This window comes from Ursus arctos, unplaced genomic scaffold (assembly GCF_023065955.2).
Source record: "Ursus arctos isolate Adak ecotype North America unplaced genomic scaffold, UrsArc2.0 scaffold_20, whole genome shotgun sequence".
Taxonomy (NCBI): domain Eukaryota; kingdom Metazoa; phylum Chordata; class Mammalia; order Carnivora; family Ursidae; genus Ursus; species Ursus arctos.
This window is the reverse complement of record NW_026622875.1, coordinates 10,663,625-10,682,206: the sequence shown is the minus strand read 5'-3', so window position 1 is coordinate 10,682,206 and position 18,582 is coordinate 10,663,625. Positions and strand designations below refer to the sequence as shown.

General features: G+C 35.7%; 2 protein-coding genes across 4 annotated transcripts in view; one reads left to right on the top strand and one right to left on the bottom strand.

The window, feature by feature from the left end:
* The window catches only part of ARHGEF26 (Rho guanine nucleotide exchange factor 26), a 504,613-nt gene that overhangs the window by 151,586 nt on the left and 334,445 nt on the right, over positions 1-18,582 (top strand). The gene's annotated exons all lie outside the window — the stretch shown is intronic.
* The window catches only part of DHX36 (DEAH-box helicase 36), a 52,733-nt gene that overhangs the window by 30,569 nt on the left and 3,582 nt on the right, over positions 1-18,582 (bottom strand). The window contains exons 2-9 of the mRNA XM_026497323.4: positions 14,611-14,735; positions 13,649-13,880; positions 10,689-10,727; positions 6,623-6,793; positions 4,583-4,662; positions 3,793-3,867; positions 3,481-3,647; positions 1,991-2,072 (exon numbers count right to left, since the gene is read on the bottom strand). Of these exons, the coding sequence (XP_026353108.2) occupies positions 1,991-2,072; positions 3,481-3,647; positions 3,793-3,867; positions 4,583-4,662; positions 6,623-6,793; positions 10,689-10,727; positions 13,649-13,880; positions 14,611-14,735 (971 nt within the window). The remainder of the gene's footprint in view (positions 1-1,990; positions 2,073-3,480; positions 3,648-3,792; positions 3,868-4,582; positions 4,663-6,622; positions 6,794-10,688; positions 10,728-13,648; positions 13,881-14,610; positions 14,736-18,582) is intronic.

Sequence of the window (18,582 nt, the reverse complement as noted above, 5' to 3'; positions counted from 1 at the left end):
TCATCATTAAATAACTTCAGAGTACTGTTTCCTGAAACTCTAGGATCTGTTTTCACCTTCCCACTATCACTTCCTGGCTTTTTCACTTAACAAGTAAGCTGTGGTCTTGAAAAATCTCATCACAAGTGTTTTTACAGCTGTCTATATATTTATTCACACGTTTACTACAGGCCAGGCACTGTACTGTGCACTAGTTACAGAGATGAACAGGACAAAATTCTTGACCTCCAAAAATCTGCAGTCTAGTGCAAGAAGCAAATATAAAGATATACTACATGGCAATATGTTAAGTATTGCAAGAGAGATGATAAAAGTGATAAAGGAGTCCAGATGAGAAAACAACTCCCTCTGTGACAGGGATAAGGGAAGGCTTAACAGGCAGTGAAGCTGGGATTTGTTCTTACATAACTGAGTTTATAAATATAAAGGGAGGAGAAGGTGGAATATGTAAGTCTAAAAGGAGAACAAAGTGTATAATAAAGAACAAAGTGCTTGAATGAAAGGGCACTGGCTGGCATATTAGGGACTGGTACATTTAGCATGGCTAGGCCAGGAGATACATAAGGCTAGAAAAAAAAAGATGGGGCCAGATTGCACAGAGCCTTGGGATGACTAGCTAAGAAACTAGAACCTGATCCTATGTGTTTTCCCAACCCTTCTCTCATCAAGAAATTCAAATATAGGGGCGCCTGGGTGGCACAGCGGTTGGGCGTCTGCCTTTGGCTCAGGGCGTGATCCCGTCGTTATGGGATCGAGCCCCACATCAGGCTCCTCCGCTATGAGCCTGCTTCTTCCTCTCCCACTCCCCCTGCCTGTGTTCCCTCTCTCGCTGGCTGTCTCTCTCTCTCTGTCAAATAAATAAATAAAATCTTTAAAAAAAAAAAAAAAAAAAAAAAAGAAATTCAAATATAATTTGGTATAGTCTCCTGGAGAAGGCTGCCAGTAGCTAATGGCCTGATTACTGAAGGGATCAATAATTTGGGCATACCAGCTGAGGTTTTCTGCTGCAGGCCACGACAAAGCACAGAGGTCCTTTAACAAGTTTTTAAAGAGAAATCTCAGGAGGCTTGACTAGGGGGAGAATGCTCCCATATAGGGAACTATATGGCACTCTCGCATATATGTGACAGTGAAGACCATAGTGCCGAAAGAGGAACTCTTAGCACATAAGAGATATTGGGGACCTTAAGTAGAAGAAATAAAAACGAGAAGGCATGTTCAAGGAGAAAGCTCACAAGATTTGCATTGTGGGGCAGGCGGGATTACAGAATGATTTAGACTAAGTAAGTTACTGAGCATGTAAAGCAGTTAACATATCCTGGTACATAACTGCTTGACATTAGCTCCGATTCACAGCTTAGACACTGGGTGGAGGATCATATCAGTAACCACTGAAAGACACATTATTTCGTTTTAACTTTGGATATAAGGTAACATTTTTAGCTGGAAAAATGTGAGGTTCGGGTATCTAAGGTACTAGAACGCTGCTGAGTATAGAGTTAGAGTCCAACTTTAATATTCAGGAAGATCTTAAGTTCAGAAGCTGTAGTTCTGAGAGCTGTGAAAATACAGAACTATGGTCATGGAAACAGGATTGCACAGTGAAACCATAAAAGACTGAAAAAGGATGATTAAGAACCCTCAGGGGAAATCCTATTTAAAAGGTAGGCAATGGACGCCAGCAAAGAAGAATGAAAACCAGGAAGGAGAACCAGAAGAGAGGCTTAACCAGAGATCTTTAAAAAATTCTGATGTCTGGCTACCAGACCAGACTTGTAATGCAATTAAGGTAGGGAGTGTGAAAGGGGCATCTGGATTTTAAAAGACTCCAGGCGATTTTAATGTGCAACCAAGTTTGGGAATCACTGATTTAAGGAAAAACAATGTCTTAGAAGGAAGTAGTTAAAGAGTTTCTGAGACTAGTGCAACAGAACAAAAGGTGACATATTAGTATTTTTTAAATCTTTTTTATTTCCTAATATTTACTTACCTTATTTTTTCAATTATATCTTCCAAAAGATACTCCACAACCGGAAAAGTAAAACCAGGTATGTGTATCATTGGACAGTTACCTATTATGGCAGACAAAACATAAATCTGTACTCAAATGTTGAAAAAAAAAAAATCAACAGACTGTAAAGAGGCCAATAACTCTCTTACTTTTCTTAAGTTCAAAAATGGTCCTGGCACTTTTACAGTTCTACCCTATTTTTTCATAATGAGCTTAATGAGAACTAGCAGTCTACTCTTCACTCACTACCATTTTACTGCTACCAAACTGTACACATACCTCGCAGTTCTACAAAATAACCCAGAATATCAACAAATAGAGCATTTCAAGTTGGACTCAATACTCATTACTTGAGGCCTATTTCCCATCCACCATTAGCCAAGATGGTACCATCAGAACCCAAGTTTTATTGAAATCAACTTAAGAAGAACTACTCCTATGGCACCCAGAATCAGGAAAAAAGAAAAAGTAGTTAAAACAAGACCTAACAAATACTAAATTGTTACCTACTATTCTAGAATCACCAGTTAAAATAACTGTCTCCTAGTACTTAAATATTACTTCTATTTCATACCAAGCAAAACAAGCAGTACACATTGTACACAAAGACCAACACTGCATCACAGCTCTGCCTTTCCCAAGTTTGAGCAAGTTACTCAATGTTAGTTCTGGATAGCTCATCACACAAACACACACACACACACAAAGACATAATACAAGCAACTAATTTCACGGGTCTTTGAAAGTCAACTGGGCTGAATGTAAGAATATTTAAATATTGCTCTATTCCATTTTCATTCCCCCCCAGCCATTTTCCTCTCCTTCCTCCATGATTGTAAGGCAAGAGAGGCATAATTTTTAAAAAAATGTATTCTGAGGCTAGTCAAATTTAGTTTCAAATCCTCTCAACCCTCTCTTAATTATGTAACCATTATAAGGCATACTGGGAAAGACATCTATAAAAATGGGAATAGTAGCACTTACCTCACAAGGTGTTATGTAGATTAATGAAGACAAGGTGTCAAACAGAGCACATCTGGCATACTAAAGGTGTTCCATAAGTGGTCAGTACTATTATGATTACAAACAGACATCCTAGCTTGTGCTGGCACATAAATGCCACAGAACAATCACAAAAAAATGTTCAAAAAATTATTCAAACCTGTGGTTTGACGTCATTGATGTCACCTTAATTATCTGATGGTAGCACCAAAAATCTACATGTCTTTGCTATAACACAGATGATGTTGTCTTTTAAAAACAGGCTCAACTTCTCTAATCCGTTGACTAGAAGGACAGTCTCAACTATTTAAGACAAAATATTCTCCTGAATGTTTAAAAGAATTGCTAAACTCTCATTTTAACTACTTTTGTACCTAGCAACATATTAGTTTTTTTTTTTTTTAATAACTCTAAATTCAGTGGCTTTGTGGTAACTTTCTAAAGCAATTATCATAAAATTTACTTACCAAAATATTCTGAAAATTTCTCAGCATTTAAAGTCGCACTCATCAATATTACTTTCAGGTCAGGTCGAAAATTGAGAAGATCTTTAATAACCGTCATTAGAACATCTGACTGTAGATTTCTCTCATGGATTTCATCAAGCACAATATGACTAACACTGGACAAATGCCTAAAGTAAAAGTGTGAAGTATGTAACTTAGTACGAAATATAAAAACTGAACTATTCTACCTTAACATCAGTAAAACCCAATTTAATAATTACATTTTTTGTTAATGTTTAACTAAATGTCTGTCCTGAAGTGAAACATACTCACGAGTCTGACTGGAGCCACTGCAGGATGATTCCTGTTGTACAGTATAAGATAGACCCCTGCTTCCTTGGCAACCGACTGTGAATGAAAGACATGAGTTAACAATTTTTGGTTTTCTTAACTAACAAATTGCTCAGTACCACATAAAAGAAAACCTTCAATTTAAAAACTGCTTACAGGTTTAATGAAAAAATCTTCAGTTAATTTTGGTCATAGGAATGCCTACTGCAAAAGAGTAATGTGAAATACTATATTCAAGTTCACTATACATTATTTTCACTATCATGATACAACATTAATGATGTCTTTTTAAAGGCATAAACATTAATATTCAGAACACAACTTAATACTCGGGGGCCTAAACTTTTGTTCAGTGACTGGAAACTCAGTTCACTTCAAAAGGTAAATGGAATCTTGAGCTCCAGAAAAGGACTACAGAAATACAGTGGAGTGAATAGGGGGTTAAAGATACCAAAATCAACAGTCAGTTGGGGTGGTGGTACCAAAAGATACAAGACACCACTCCTTTCGCATGCACTGATGGTCTACTGATACACATCCAGGAAAAAGTTATTTCTCTAGACATTTCATAATGTAAAATGCATTTTAAAAAGGCAATCCAAATATGAATTTGTATTTAAAAAGTGAGTTGCAAGCCTCTTATGCTGTAGTTACTTTAAATGTTAATTTTAATAGTAATCAGCATAACAACAGGGAACATTTTTCTCTTGAATTTCTAACTTCACAGTTTCACTAAAATCTACCTGGTACACAACAGGTGAATGTTCTTTACCTCTGGAGACGAATCTGGTATCCAGTACTGTTACCATTGCCACAAGATTCTGCCCTTTCTGCAGCCACCCTCTCTGCAACCTTTAATCAAAATAAAAGACATTTACAAAGAAAATATAATTTCCATGAAATCTGGGATTGTTGAAAAAATGTTCATAAGTTTTTCCTGAGTTAAAAAAAGAGAGACAGATACTAAAATCCTAGGGATCTAAAACTGTGTTGTCCCTTAAAAGCTGCAGACTACTTGCTTCTTAATTAACTTTTCACCTCCTCTCATAAAGCCCTCCAAGGCCAAATTCTCTCTCATCATTATTTTCAAAGTGCCTTCCTACAGCATCCTCTTACTCATTCCACCTTTCTTTTTTGACTTTTCCTAAGACTTAAAATCATGGGGGGGGGGCGCCTGGGTGGCTCAGTCATTAAGCGTCTGCCTCCAAATCAGGTCATGATCCCAGAATCCTGGGATGGAGCCCTGCATCAGCTCCCTGCTCAGCAGGAAGCCTGCTTCTCCCTCTCCCACTCCCCCTGCTTGTATTCCGCACCCCCCCCCCGCCTCTGTTAAATAAATAAATAATAAATCTTAACAACAACAACAAAAAAAGTTAAAATCATGGTCTAAACTTATAAAACGTGTGTGTAATTTGAGGTTAAATACATGTTGATACTTTTCTCCTCCAGTTTTTTGTTTGTTTCTTCTTGGGTAGAGACTGGTGTTGCTTAATTCCTGGTTCTTTGCTGTGTTCTAAAAGTTATGGCTGCCAAAGATCAACTTGGAATTGATGAGCTGTTATTATAATCCAATACTGACTTATGTAACTAAAAGTAACCAACAGTCATCTTGTGACAGAACAGTGATTTATGAGATTAGGAACAGAAAATGGCATAATTAAAAAACAATACTTCAGAAATAAAACTTTCCATCAGTACATCCTGTATTCATGGACTTAAGACCATTATTTCACTTTTTATTACTTATTAAATTGCCCATTCAAGTACTAACATATGTTGGAAAAATAAAAAAATAACCTAGTTAGCGTTATCTTCCTACTGTCAATATATATGGTAATGCTGTATTAATGAAAATGGTAAGATGATATTTTTAACTTACTTAAATCTAACTCTGTAATTGTATTATGACAAAAGTGGTTGTTTTTCACTGTCCTGTGATTTTATGTAATTTCTAGGAATATGATTCTACCAAAAAGGTTGTTACTGTACTTTTTTAAACAGTATTTCTTAGAAATCAGTTTAAAATGTATACTGTATTTCCTCCAAAATATGGCCATAATTGGTAATGCAGTTCCTAACCAGATTCTGTATTAAATGACTTAGAGATAATAAATAGCACCATCATATAACTAAACACAACCATAAATTTTTACAATTGAAATTTACATATAAAATTATAATAACAGTGAAATAAATTTACTATACATATTAAATGCTGTAAGAAACCCAAACATCTTTAAAGAACATATAACCCATACATTTAACTGGGTCAACTAACGAAACAAACAAAAATGCTGTTTGCACTAAACATGTACTTAGAACTGTTAACGGGATAAACCTAAAACAATGCCTTAACTTTTTTTAAGATATATTCTCTTATTGAATAATTGCATTAAAAATTTTTTAAAATGCAGCTTAAAATACTGCAAGGCTTCCTACCTTCACTACCAGTGTACTAACTGAAAAAACAGAGAGAACCAAAAAATAATACTGAATGAATTAAGTAGTAAAATTTAAAGCATCTATATGGATGGACAGATTTTGGAGCTTATAATCCTATAAAAATTTATCAGCTTTCTATTCTAGTTTTATACTAAAATTTCCCTGGATTTATAATTTATCTTAAACACCTATTATCAGTAAGAGTCATTTTAGCTTTTGGTGTTTACTACCAAATATTTGCTTTCATAACAACATATCCTAAACCTAATTAAGAAATCACTACAAACCTTCAAAATCAGTTTATTTCTAGCAAGACTAGGAGAATGGAAAATAAAAAGTGGGAAATTTAAAGAAGTGAGACATTACTTACTGAAATGGCACTAATTCTTCTTGGCTGAGTACAAACTATCCGGCATGCAGATCCTTTTCCTCTTTCAATGTAGTTATCCAAAATGAACTGAGTAACTTGAGTAGTTTTTCCACATCCAGTTTCACCACTTATTACTGTTACTTGATGGTTATCAATCATATTTACCAATTCCTATTTCAAAATGGAAAATAAGTGAAGGACATCATATGGTGACGAAGTCCAAAAAGGTAGTAATCAAAATTCTATCAAACTGAAGGTAATTGCTTTTAACAAACATATTAATGCTTTAAAAATTTTGTTAAATGCAATGCTGGCAGTTTGGGTATCGGATCCACCAGTTTTTAAGAGAAAAGCAACACCAAATTATAAAAGGAACAAAGCCAGGCACTGTTAAAGAAAAACACACCAACAAGAATAAGAGACAACAAATAAGTTTTATGCATAAGAATGAACATTAATTAAAAAGAATGTTGATGTGTAAGGCTACTGAGTACAAGACAAATCCCAATACCTAAATAATAACACTATAGACATTAAGGAGGGATATCACAACTCATACAATATGGCTTTATCTGCAGAACAAGTTTTGTATACTGTTTTAGAGAACAAGAAAGAGTATAATTTATCTTAAGATTATTTCCTTTCAGAAAATTACAATAAAGGGGCGCCTGGGTGGCACAGCGGTTAAGCGTCTGCCTTCGGCTCAGGGCGTGATCCCGGCGTTCTGGGATCGAGCCCCACATCAGGCTCCTCCACTATGAGCCTGCTTCTTCCTCTCCCATTCCCCCTGCTTGTGTTCCCTCTCTCGCTGGCTGTCTCTATCTCTGTCGAATAAATAAATAAAATCTCTAAAAAAAAAAAAAAAAAAGAAAATTACAATAAAGTTTTTAAATACCTAAATCAAACTGGCAAACTTCAGTTATCTGGAAAACCTCATATTTGGGAAAGATCTTTCTTAAAAATTATAAACACTAATATTTTTAATAGAAATATTCACTGTATTAATAAAACCATCTTATTACTTCAAAGAGGTATTACAGGTTACTTTTATCTACAAAACAGTTTAGTTAGAAAACCCACCTGCAAAACTTTTTCCATCTACTCTAACACACTATATATATATCAGAACAAGTTTCAAGTTTGAACACTGAAATTATAGCTTGTAAATACAGAGAAGCAGTATGGGGTTTATTCATTCAACAAGTATTTACTGGGGGTTGATAGAATGTCAGGCACTGTACCAAGTCAAGTAATAATACATAGTGAACACACCGTCCTCAAGAACTTAAAATGGCCTAGAAGGGAAAGACACACTGTGGCAGGTGGTAGTCAAGTGCTATGAAAACCAAACCCAAATCAAAACAAAGCGAGGCCGAGAAAACAGAGAAGGATGGGGGACTATATTATATCTTTAAGCTGCTTGGGCACTACAAATAATATATTAATTAAAACACTATTTTCAGTAGTGTCTCAATTTTAATTAAAATGTTTGGTCTCACAAAATACAGCATCCTTTCCTGATTAAAACCCTTCAGAGTGTAGGGATAGAGGGTACATTCCTCAATCTCATAAAAACCATCTATGAAAAGCCTACAGCAAATATCATTCTCAATGGGGAAAAGCTGGAAGCCTTTCCCTTAAGATCAGGAACACGACAAGGATGCCCACTCTCGCCATTATTATTCAACATAGTACTAGAAGTCCTTGCAACAGCAATCAGACAACAAAAAAGGATAAAAGGTATCCAAACTGGCAAAGAAGAAGTCAAACTGTCTCTCTTCGCAGATGACATGATACTCTATATGGAAAACCTAAAAGAATCCACTCCCAAACTATTAGAAGTTACAGAGCAATTCAGTAATGTGGCCCAATACAAAATCAATGCTCAGAAATCAGTTGCATTTCTATACACGAATAATGAGACTGAAGAAAGAGAAATTAGGGAATCCATCCCATTTACAATAGCACCAAAAACCATACGTTACCTTGGAATTAACTTAACCAGAGACGTAGAGGATCTATATTCTAGAAACTATAAATCACTCTTGAAAGACACTGAAGAAGACACAAAAAGATGGAAAAATATTCCATGCTCATGGATCGGAAGAATTAATATAGTTAAAATTTCCATGCTACCCAGAGCAATCTACACTTTCAATGCTATCCCGATCAAAATACCAATGACATTTTTCAAAGAACTGGAACAAATGGTCCTTAAATTTGTATGGAACCAGAAAAGGCCCCGAATCGCCAAGGAACTGTTGAAAAGGAAAAACAAAGCTGAGGGCATCACAATGCCGGATTTCGAGCTGTACTACAAAGCTGTGATCACAAAGACAGCATGGTACTGGCACAAAAACAGACACATAGACCAACAGAACAGAATAGAGAACCCAGAAACGGACCCTCGGCTCTTTGGGCAACTAATCTTTGACGAAACAAGAAAAAACATCCGGTGGAAAAAAGACAGTCTCTTCAATAAATGGTGCTGGGAAAATTGGACAGCTACATGCAAAAGAATGAAACTTGACCACTCTCTCACACCATACACAAAGATAAACTCCAAATGGATGAAAGACCGCGATGTGAGACACGAATCCACCAAAATCATAGAGGAAAACATAGGCAGCAACCTCTACGACATCGGCCAAAGAAACCTTTTTCATGACACATCTCCAAAGGCAAGAGAAACAAAAGATAAAATGAACTTGTGGGACTTCATCAAGATAAAAAGCTTCTGCACAGCCAAGGAAACAGTCAAAAAAACTAAGAGGCAGCCCACAGAATGAGAGAATATATTTGCAAATGATACTACAGATAAAAGACTGGTATCCAAGACCTACAAAGAACTTCTCAAACTCAATACGCGAGAAACAAATAAACAAATCATAAAATGGGCAGAAGATATGAACAGACACTTTTCCAATGATGACATACAAATGGCTAACAGACACATGAAAAAAATGTTCAAAATCATTAGCCATCAGGGAAATTCAAATCAAAACCACACTGAGATACCACCTTACGCCCATTAGAATGGCAAAAATTGACAAGGCAAGAAACAACAATTGCTGGAGAGAATGTGGAGAAAGGGGATCCCTCCTACATTGTTGGGAATGCAAGTTGGTACAGCCACTCTGGAAAAGTGTGGAGGTCCCTTAAAAAGTTAAAAATTGAGATACCCTATGACCCAGCCATTGCACTACTGGGTATTTACCCCAAAGACACAGACGTAGTGAAGAGAAGGGCCATATGCACTCCAATGTTCATAGCAGCTCTGTCCACAATAGCTAAATCGTGGAAGGAGCCGAGATGCCCTTCAACAGATGACTGGATTAAGAAGTTGTGGTCCATATATACAATGGAATATTACTCAGCTATCAGAAAGAACGAGTTCTCAACATTTGCTGCAACATGGACGGCACTGGAGGAGATAATGCTAAGTGAAATAAGTCAAGCAGAGAAAGACAATTATCATATGATTTCTCTCGTCTATGGAACATAAGAACTAGGAAGATCGGTAGGGGGAGAAAAGGATAAAGAAAGGGGAGTAATCAAAAGGGGGAATGAAGCATGAAAGACTATGGACTCTGAGAAACAAACTGAGGGCTTCAGAGGAGAGGGGGATGGGGGAACGGGATAGGCCGGTGATGGGTAGTAAGGAGGGCACGTATTGCATGGTGCACTGGGTGTTATACGCAACTAATGAATCATCGAACTTTACATCAAAAACCAGGGATGTACTGTATGGTGACTAAAATAATATAATAAAAAAACATAAAAAAAAACATTTGGTCTCAAATTAAGAGCAAGGGTATTTACCCAAAGAAACTTATATATAAAAATTCTGTTTTTGACATTTTAAAGATTTCTATTATAGAGAGAAATGAGAAAAGGGAAATTGTTTCATGACCATTTTTTTCTTTTGGGCCTTCAAAAATTCAAGACTAAAATGAACTTTCAATAATACCCTTTAGGGGAAGGTCCATGTACATTTTTTGACAGAGAGGTTTAAAAAAATTGTATTTAAGTATTTTGCAAATCAAATAGTATACATTCACTTTACCTTTTGCATTCCATATGAAGGCAGCTTTTCCCTGAAATGCTGAAAATTTAAAAAATTATTTTTAATTTTCACAAAAGAAATGTAATCAAATTATAATCATGGTAATTAGAATATATCATAAATATGCTAGATTCCCAAAATATTTTTATTACTTTACAGCTTATGTCAAGTACCAAGACTTAAAAAAGAATTTTTATAAAAAGAACTAATGTACTTAGCAATCCCCTTTATTTTTGAAACATTGAAAAAGGAGAATTCGATTATATTCAACAGAATGGAGATAATTTTTTAAAGTGGCAGTTAAATGAAATCTGATCTGTCATCTAATAGCATTCTTACAATCCTTAAGGTACTTTTACCATTTTTTTTGTTTATTTTACATATTCAACTTAGATTTGTTTTCCATATCACATTCATTTTCCCACCCATTGATCCATCATTTTACTAATCCATGAGGCACTGGAGCAGATTAATTATTTCTGGGTACTGGCTTTTGAGAATAAAAGAAAACTTAAAACAAGTAATATCTGAAACAGGAAAATCCAGTACTGCCATTTAAGAACTGTGATCTTAAGTCAAACTTGGATCCTGAATCCCTCAAAGGTTTTATCTCACAGGGTGCCGAGAAATATGAATGAAAAAACCTTTATTTAAAAAGCAAGTGGCAGTTTCTGATACATAAAAGCTACTCAACAAATTTTTGGTGAATTATAACTGGAATACTAAGGAGGAAATGATTAACTCCTATATCATTTATTTGATTTCTAATTTTGAAAACTTTTATGGAATCTCAAACCTACACTACATAAAAATGACATATACTTAAGAGTGCTATGGTTTACAATGACCTATGTACATGAAAAACCTTCAATGGTATAAAAAAATAAACCACAGCTTTAACAAACTCCCTTTATTGGAAAGGGAAAAACAAAACACGTAAAATTAGAACTGCCCTAGGTAATCTAGTACATTATTGCCATCATATTTTCCCTTAATTTTTATTTCTTGAAACATCATCCTTATTTTTTGCCTACTTGTCAAAACAGGAGACTGAAAAAATCCCCCAGTATTTTTTTTAAGATATAACTGACATATTACTTTCAGGTGTACCAACAAAATGATTCAGTATTTTTATATACTGTGAAGTGATTACCACAATAAGTGTAGTTAACATCCATCACCACATATTTACCTTTTTTTCCCCCCTTCAGATGAGAACTTTTAAGATCTCTCTAAGCAACTTTCAAATATAAGATGCAACATTATTAACTACAGTCATCATGCTTTTTATGGCCAATCATGTAATTCTTATCAGCACCATAAAAAATGAGTCAATGCAATGACTTAAATGAATTCTAGCAATTTAAAATAAGAAGTTGCAATTTTTAGTAATTTATTTTATTATAATATTTATTTAAAACCATTCAATGATTTCTAAAAGTACTTCATGTACTCAAACATAACCACCTCAATATATTAAGTATATATAAGCTAACCCATTAAACTTGAAACTAGCATTAATCACTTTTGCTTTTTAAATATGTAAATACTGATGAAGACAGTTACAACCCAATATTCTTTCCCAAGACAGACAAACCTAATTTCTAATTTCCTAATTTTGGGCTGTAACCCTGAGATAAGAGATAATGAGATTACAAGCTGTCCAAGGGCAGGGAATGTCTTAGTCTTCAGAAAACAGCACAATCACAGGCACTTAGCAAGTGGAAAATTAATGTTTATTAAATGAATGATAACCAAAAAAATATGGCATATTACCAAAAAGGATTAAAAAGTTGAGCTTTTAAACACATCTGAATTTTAGACCTGATTCTTTTACTAGCTGTGCAACTGCAGATAGGTCATTTAACCTAAGATTCTTTTTCCTCCTCTATAACAGACTTGTAATCTCTTATACAGGGTTGTTGGGAGGTTTAAATGATTTGGCACATGTCAACTGTCTGCAAGTGTCTAGCCAAGAGGAATATCACCAACTATTTTTATGTTCTACACATTTCTTCTAACTTCCTTTGAATTTGATCACTCACTCATCTTCAATATTTGAGTTCTGTCCTCCATACAAAGCAGAGAGTACCTAACTCTCCTTCCTAAGGCTTTAAGAGAAGCTCTTCTCTCAAACACAACATTCTGAAATAATTCAGCTTGAAATCTCCTGCCCTTGAGTCTTATTTTCACTGAATAGGCATCAAAGAGCTACAGAATTCCACCCCTGGACAACCTCACCTCACCTGTTCTAATCAGAATATCCAACCTGATCAATGACAGTCAATGGATCCTTTCTTTCCTATGGAAGATGAGATGATATTCTGGCTTTCTCACAAACGGTGGTACATATGTGCATATTAAAGGTATGGCCCTCAAAATTTCCTCAGTATTTTCTCTTAAAAGAAATACATGTGAACATCTTATTACATCTATCTCCAGAATATCCACAAAGCATAAGTTGTATGTTTTAACAGAAAGAGACCTTAAAATACCTTGCCTAGCATGGAAAGAACATACTGAAAAACTGAGGAGAATTCCTGCTCTTGTCACAGTCCTCTCTTTAAAATGCTGAACATAAGCACATCATAATTTCGGGGGATTTAATTTTATCATCTGTAAAAGGAAGGGAGTTGGATAAAATGGCCTAGAAACCTTACAATTCTAACCACCTTGTTTCTTATGACATCTCATTAAACTGGCCTAGAAAAGTTAAACTAAGTTCTTCTCCTCACAATATAAGCTGCTAGAGATGAGCCAGGCTACCTTAGCTTATACTGTAGTGCAAGTCCATCCCCACTGCTCTTCCCTAGTATACAAGAAAGAATTCCCACAGGGGATGGTCTATTGAAATACCACTGATGTACACCATGTAGTACCTCTAAACATAAATCTATTTTTATTCAATGTGAGAAGAAATGACAAATAAAAACTTTTTTCACATCTTGCTTTTCCATTACCTGCATTTCGATATACCGAAGGTCACTCTTTTTCTTTTGTAAATCTTCCAGTAGTTGTTGGTCTAAGGTTACATCTGGTTCATTTTCTTGCAAGAGATATTCAGAATCTCGGTCAATATATTTGTCCCTAATTCTAAATGTTCTCTTTTCTTGACTTATCAATTTCTTTTCCTGGTTCTCAAGTTTCTTCTCTGAGTTGGGTTTGTTCTCAGTAGGAGTTTCAGTACCATATCTATTTTGACAAAATAAAAAAAATGATAAAAGGGTAAATGAAAAGCTGCTCAAGCCCTGAAACAAAATAATATGCTACTTATTTCAAAATCACCAGCTCCTATTTTTTCTTAGGTCAATTAAGAAAATAGATTCTTAAAATGAATTCAAGTTTTTCCTTCCCTGTAAACAGGTATTACCAGATAAGTTATTTCCTTGTGATAGTTTGAAAAATTAAAATTCACACAATATCATCCCTCCATTAGAATAACTTACAGTATTTTTTTCTGATTTTCTAAGCTTTGTTTTATTTCACACCTTCACCTTCTTCCTGCCACCCTTTCTGAGTGCTATAAATGGGATGCTACATTACACAGTTCCAGAAAAACCTCTACTAATCTTTCCACTGAATGATACAGCTCCTGTGATCATCCTAAAACAGCAACAATTTAACTTCTTCCAGATCTCTCCCACAGGACAATTTTGGAAATACAAAGATGACAAGTACAAAAGCAAATAATAAATTTATAAATCTCATATCCAAATAGACTATTCTTACCACTTAGTTTTCTGTGTAATGAATATGTTGTTCAATCTCTCACCAAATATGCTCAGCCTACATCTTACTTCAAAGTTGAATTTTACTTGCTGAAGAGTCTAAAGATGTTATTTTTACCCTATTCTTTCCCTAGCCAATGCTGTGAAGGAAGTGTTACCCTGTCCATTCTGTCAAAGAACATGTTTTGTTTTACCCGTGATCTTCGGGAGCAAACCAGGAGATCTGGGCTTCTGAGTCTTTACCATTCTTCGCTTGGACTGAATGCAGCAGCTGCACAATCTGTTCTTCCCGCCGTTCATCCATGTGTACTACAGCTCTCTATTTCATGCAAGGCAAAAAGTATCCTAATCAACATTAAAAAGCACGTGCAAAATTATTTCCTAACAAAACGATAAATATATGTCCAACAAACATATTTAAATTTTAAAGTACCCCACACTTGCCCTCTAGTTCAATTTCACTTCATAAACCTAATTAATGTTAACATTTTTGCATATATCCTTCTAAACCTTTTTCTGCTATGTAGCTATAAAATTACCTCTAATATGACTGGCAAAAAAAGTACATTTATGTCCCTTACTTAGTAAAAACTTTGGTTCCTTTGTCTTCTACCCTCTCACATACTAATTACCATCAATTTTTCCCTATCTTAAATTTTCAAAGATACTCACAATTGTAAGTTATTAAAACACAAATGGTTGGTTAAAAAAAAAAAAGCTGAGTTGAAAACTGGAAATATTTTGGCTGCAATGAGCATTTTAAAGTTCTTACACTAAAAGAATGAATATTTGGGGAAGACGGCTGAGCTGAGATGGAATAAATAAAATTGAACACTCCTGCAGATGGTCCAATGTGACAATGATGCAGTTACTTCACAGAATGAGAATAAAACAAAAAAACACCAGAGAAGATAGAAGTTACACTGTACACAGTAAAAACAAGAATTTTAAAACTGTTCTTTTATAGCTGTACATTATAATTAGTTGGATTTAAACCCAGCAGTTAAGACAGGATAGATTTTTCTTTAAATGTGCAGACAGGAAAGATGACCAGGGTATTAAATGAAAAAAAAGCCAGTTGCAGAAAATATATGCAGCAGGATCTTATTTTCATTATTATTATTGAAATAGGTTATTGACTTTACACTCTACATTTCTGCAGTATTTCTTCCAGATATATTTCTGACACACGGTAGATGCTGCGGTGAAGTTTGTCAAATGGAAGAATGGCTGAATTTATCTTTTACAATGAGCATGTGTGACTTTTGTGTTAAAACCATTTTTCTCTTTAAAGAAATAAACAAAAAGAATACTCTTCTGGGGAATTCCAGAAAAATTCTGTAACCTATTGAAGTGTTTACAAAAAGCATCATTATCATATAATTAAAAGTCCAATATATTGGGGAGCCTAGGTGGCACAGCGGTTAAGCATCTGCCTTCGGCTCAGGGCGTGATCCCGGCGTTGGGATCGAGCCCCACATCAGGCTCCTCTGCTATGAGCCTGCTTCTTCCTCTCTCACTCCCCCTGCTTGTGTTCCCTCTCTCGCTGGCTATCTCTATCTCTGTCAAATAAATAAATAAAATCTTTAAAAAAAAAAAAAGTCCAATATAGTAAAACTCTGGCTTATAGGAAAGCCTTATGAAATTACAGGGTGTAGCAAAATCTGCTTATTGACAGATACTAAAGCCCCCTCGTTTTTTTTTTTAACCTTACAGCATGAAAATCTTTTTAAATGGTTTCTGTATCAGACTAACATATCTCTTCTTCATAGCATAGGATATACTCCATTAGGATTAGGAGCTTGTACCTGGTTCTTCCTAGATTCTGCCCCATGCATTTTTTTTTTACCTCTGATGATTTTAATCTGTAATCTACTGTAATTACTGTGAGTACACCAGAGCCTGAGAGTGGTCTTGGGGACGCCCAACATAGAGGATCATTATCAGAATATTTTTGTCCTATACTTTCAATTCTGTAATGCCTTCAGCACTTGTTAACATTTACGGCTCTGCTTACCTAAATGAGATGGTTATCAAGTTAAGATTTTTCGGAGCAGTTAGAATCTGCAGCAACACTTTAATGATTACAAACTACACTGGGAAGGAACCCCCAGAACATAAAGCCATTATTAAGCAAAGCCTCCTTAGTTTTTCCAAACACCACAAGGGCCTAAAGGCACTGTTTCTTCCATTCATTTTCAAATTGGGAAAGATAAGATTAAGCACTTTTTGTCTGAGGAACAATTTATTTCCAAATGAAATTCACACTATATCATTACTTGAACCAATCAAAACCTCTACTAGCAGAACAAAAGTTCTCCTTACCTTACTGTATGAATTTTAGATATTCACAAAAAGGCAGGATGATTAAAAAATGAAATAGTCCCTGGAAACAATGGAGAATCTCAGTCACGTTTTGTGGTTCACGACTATGTTATGACAGTATTTAATTTTTTTTTTGTTTTTCCCTTTTTTGGACATCGTTAAATATTCTTGCTGCTTCGAGTCATAAATCCCTGGCAAAGGAGACCCTCTGTGATTTCCAGCAAATTGTCTATGTTTATCAGCTTCTAGTTATCAGCAATTATTTTAAACCAATACCACCTTTCGGTTCACCCTCAACATTTCACACACAGTATTTCACAAAGAAAACAAAAACCAAAGGAAGGTCCTCAACTGCCTGCCACCAAACCTAAACCCACCAGTATCTGAATCTTTCTGCTCTCTTCCTTCCTATTAAAAGGTAAGTGGAGTCTGTTCTCCTGCTTCAAGTTAATCTTTCTACCTAAACTCTGCAGCCCAATTCCTCTTTCACTTTCTCAGGGCTAATCCTTCTACTGAGATTTACCTTCCCTTCCTAAAGCTCTCTGGTAGTCATTAGCCTGCTGATCAATATTTTGGTTTGCCTCTTTCCAAGTATATGGCAGAACTGCATTTTTCTATCTATGAGTTAAGCATGGACATGTGACTTACTGGCCAGAGAAATGTGAATGGGAGTCTCAAAGAATCAGGGCAATTTACTGTACTCCCTCTCATACTACCAAAACCAGCTGCTTTTCAGATGGGTGCTCTGTGAGCCATTCTCTTAAGGAGGACTCCCAACCTAACTTGCAATGGTCCAGTAATGTTAAGTAGAAAAACCAACCTTTGTTGTTAATAATCCATTAGGATTTGGGGGCTGTTTACTACTACAGCATGGCATAATTTCGTCTACCTGATAAATGTTTCCTCTCCACTGACTCCTTACTACCAGTACATGAACAAGAATATAGTCAAATCTCTTCACTTTTAAACAAAAAATTATCTTTTGAATTCTCCCAACTTTATCAGCTACTGCCCTTTCACAGTAAAACTGCTTGAAAGTACCCCACTTCTTCATCTCTTCTTTGCTAGCCACCCCACTGTCCATCTGGCTTTTACCTCCACCACTCCACAGAAAGTGCTCATACAGTTTACCAATGATCTTGTTGCTAAATCCAATAGACATTCTGAGCTCTTACCTTCCTTGACCCCTCTGTAATATTTGCCACTTTGCCTACTTTCCCTTTATATACTCTGCTCTCTTAAACACAGGTGCTGGATTCCAAAACAACACTAATCTTACTTTCCTCGTCTCTGGCTGCTCCTTCCTAGGTAAAAATCTAAGAAGATTCTCTTACTCCATCCCTTAAATTTTCTTGCTCTACACTGAACAAACCTCGTGATCCACAAGCTAGCACCACTGACACCATTTGGGAGTCTGTAAAGAAAACAGAATCTCTGGCTCCACTCCAGTCCCACATTTTAACAAGGTACCAGTAGATTCCTAGGCACATTCAAGTTTGAAAACAATGGTCTCTAAAACTGAGGCTTGCACCCACTCCTCATCTTCTCTGATCACTTTCTATTATCCACAGAACTACAAACTGCCGCAAGTCTAGACTGCTCTAGGCATCAGATTCACATGGTCTTCTACCTCCCTGAAATCCTCGCAATTCTTTTCATAGATTTTATTTATTTGAGAGAGAGAGAGAAAGCGCACACGTGGCGGCGGGGGGGGGGGGGGGGGAGGCGGAGAGGGAGAGAAAATCTCAAGCAGACTCTGAGCTCATGACCTGAGCCAAAATCAAGAGCTAGATGCTTAACCAACTGAGTCACCCAGACAGCGCCCCGAAGTCCTTTTATGC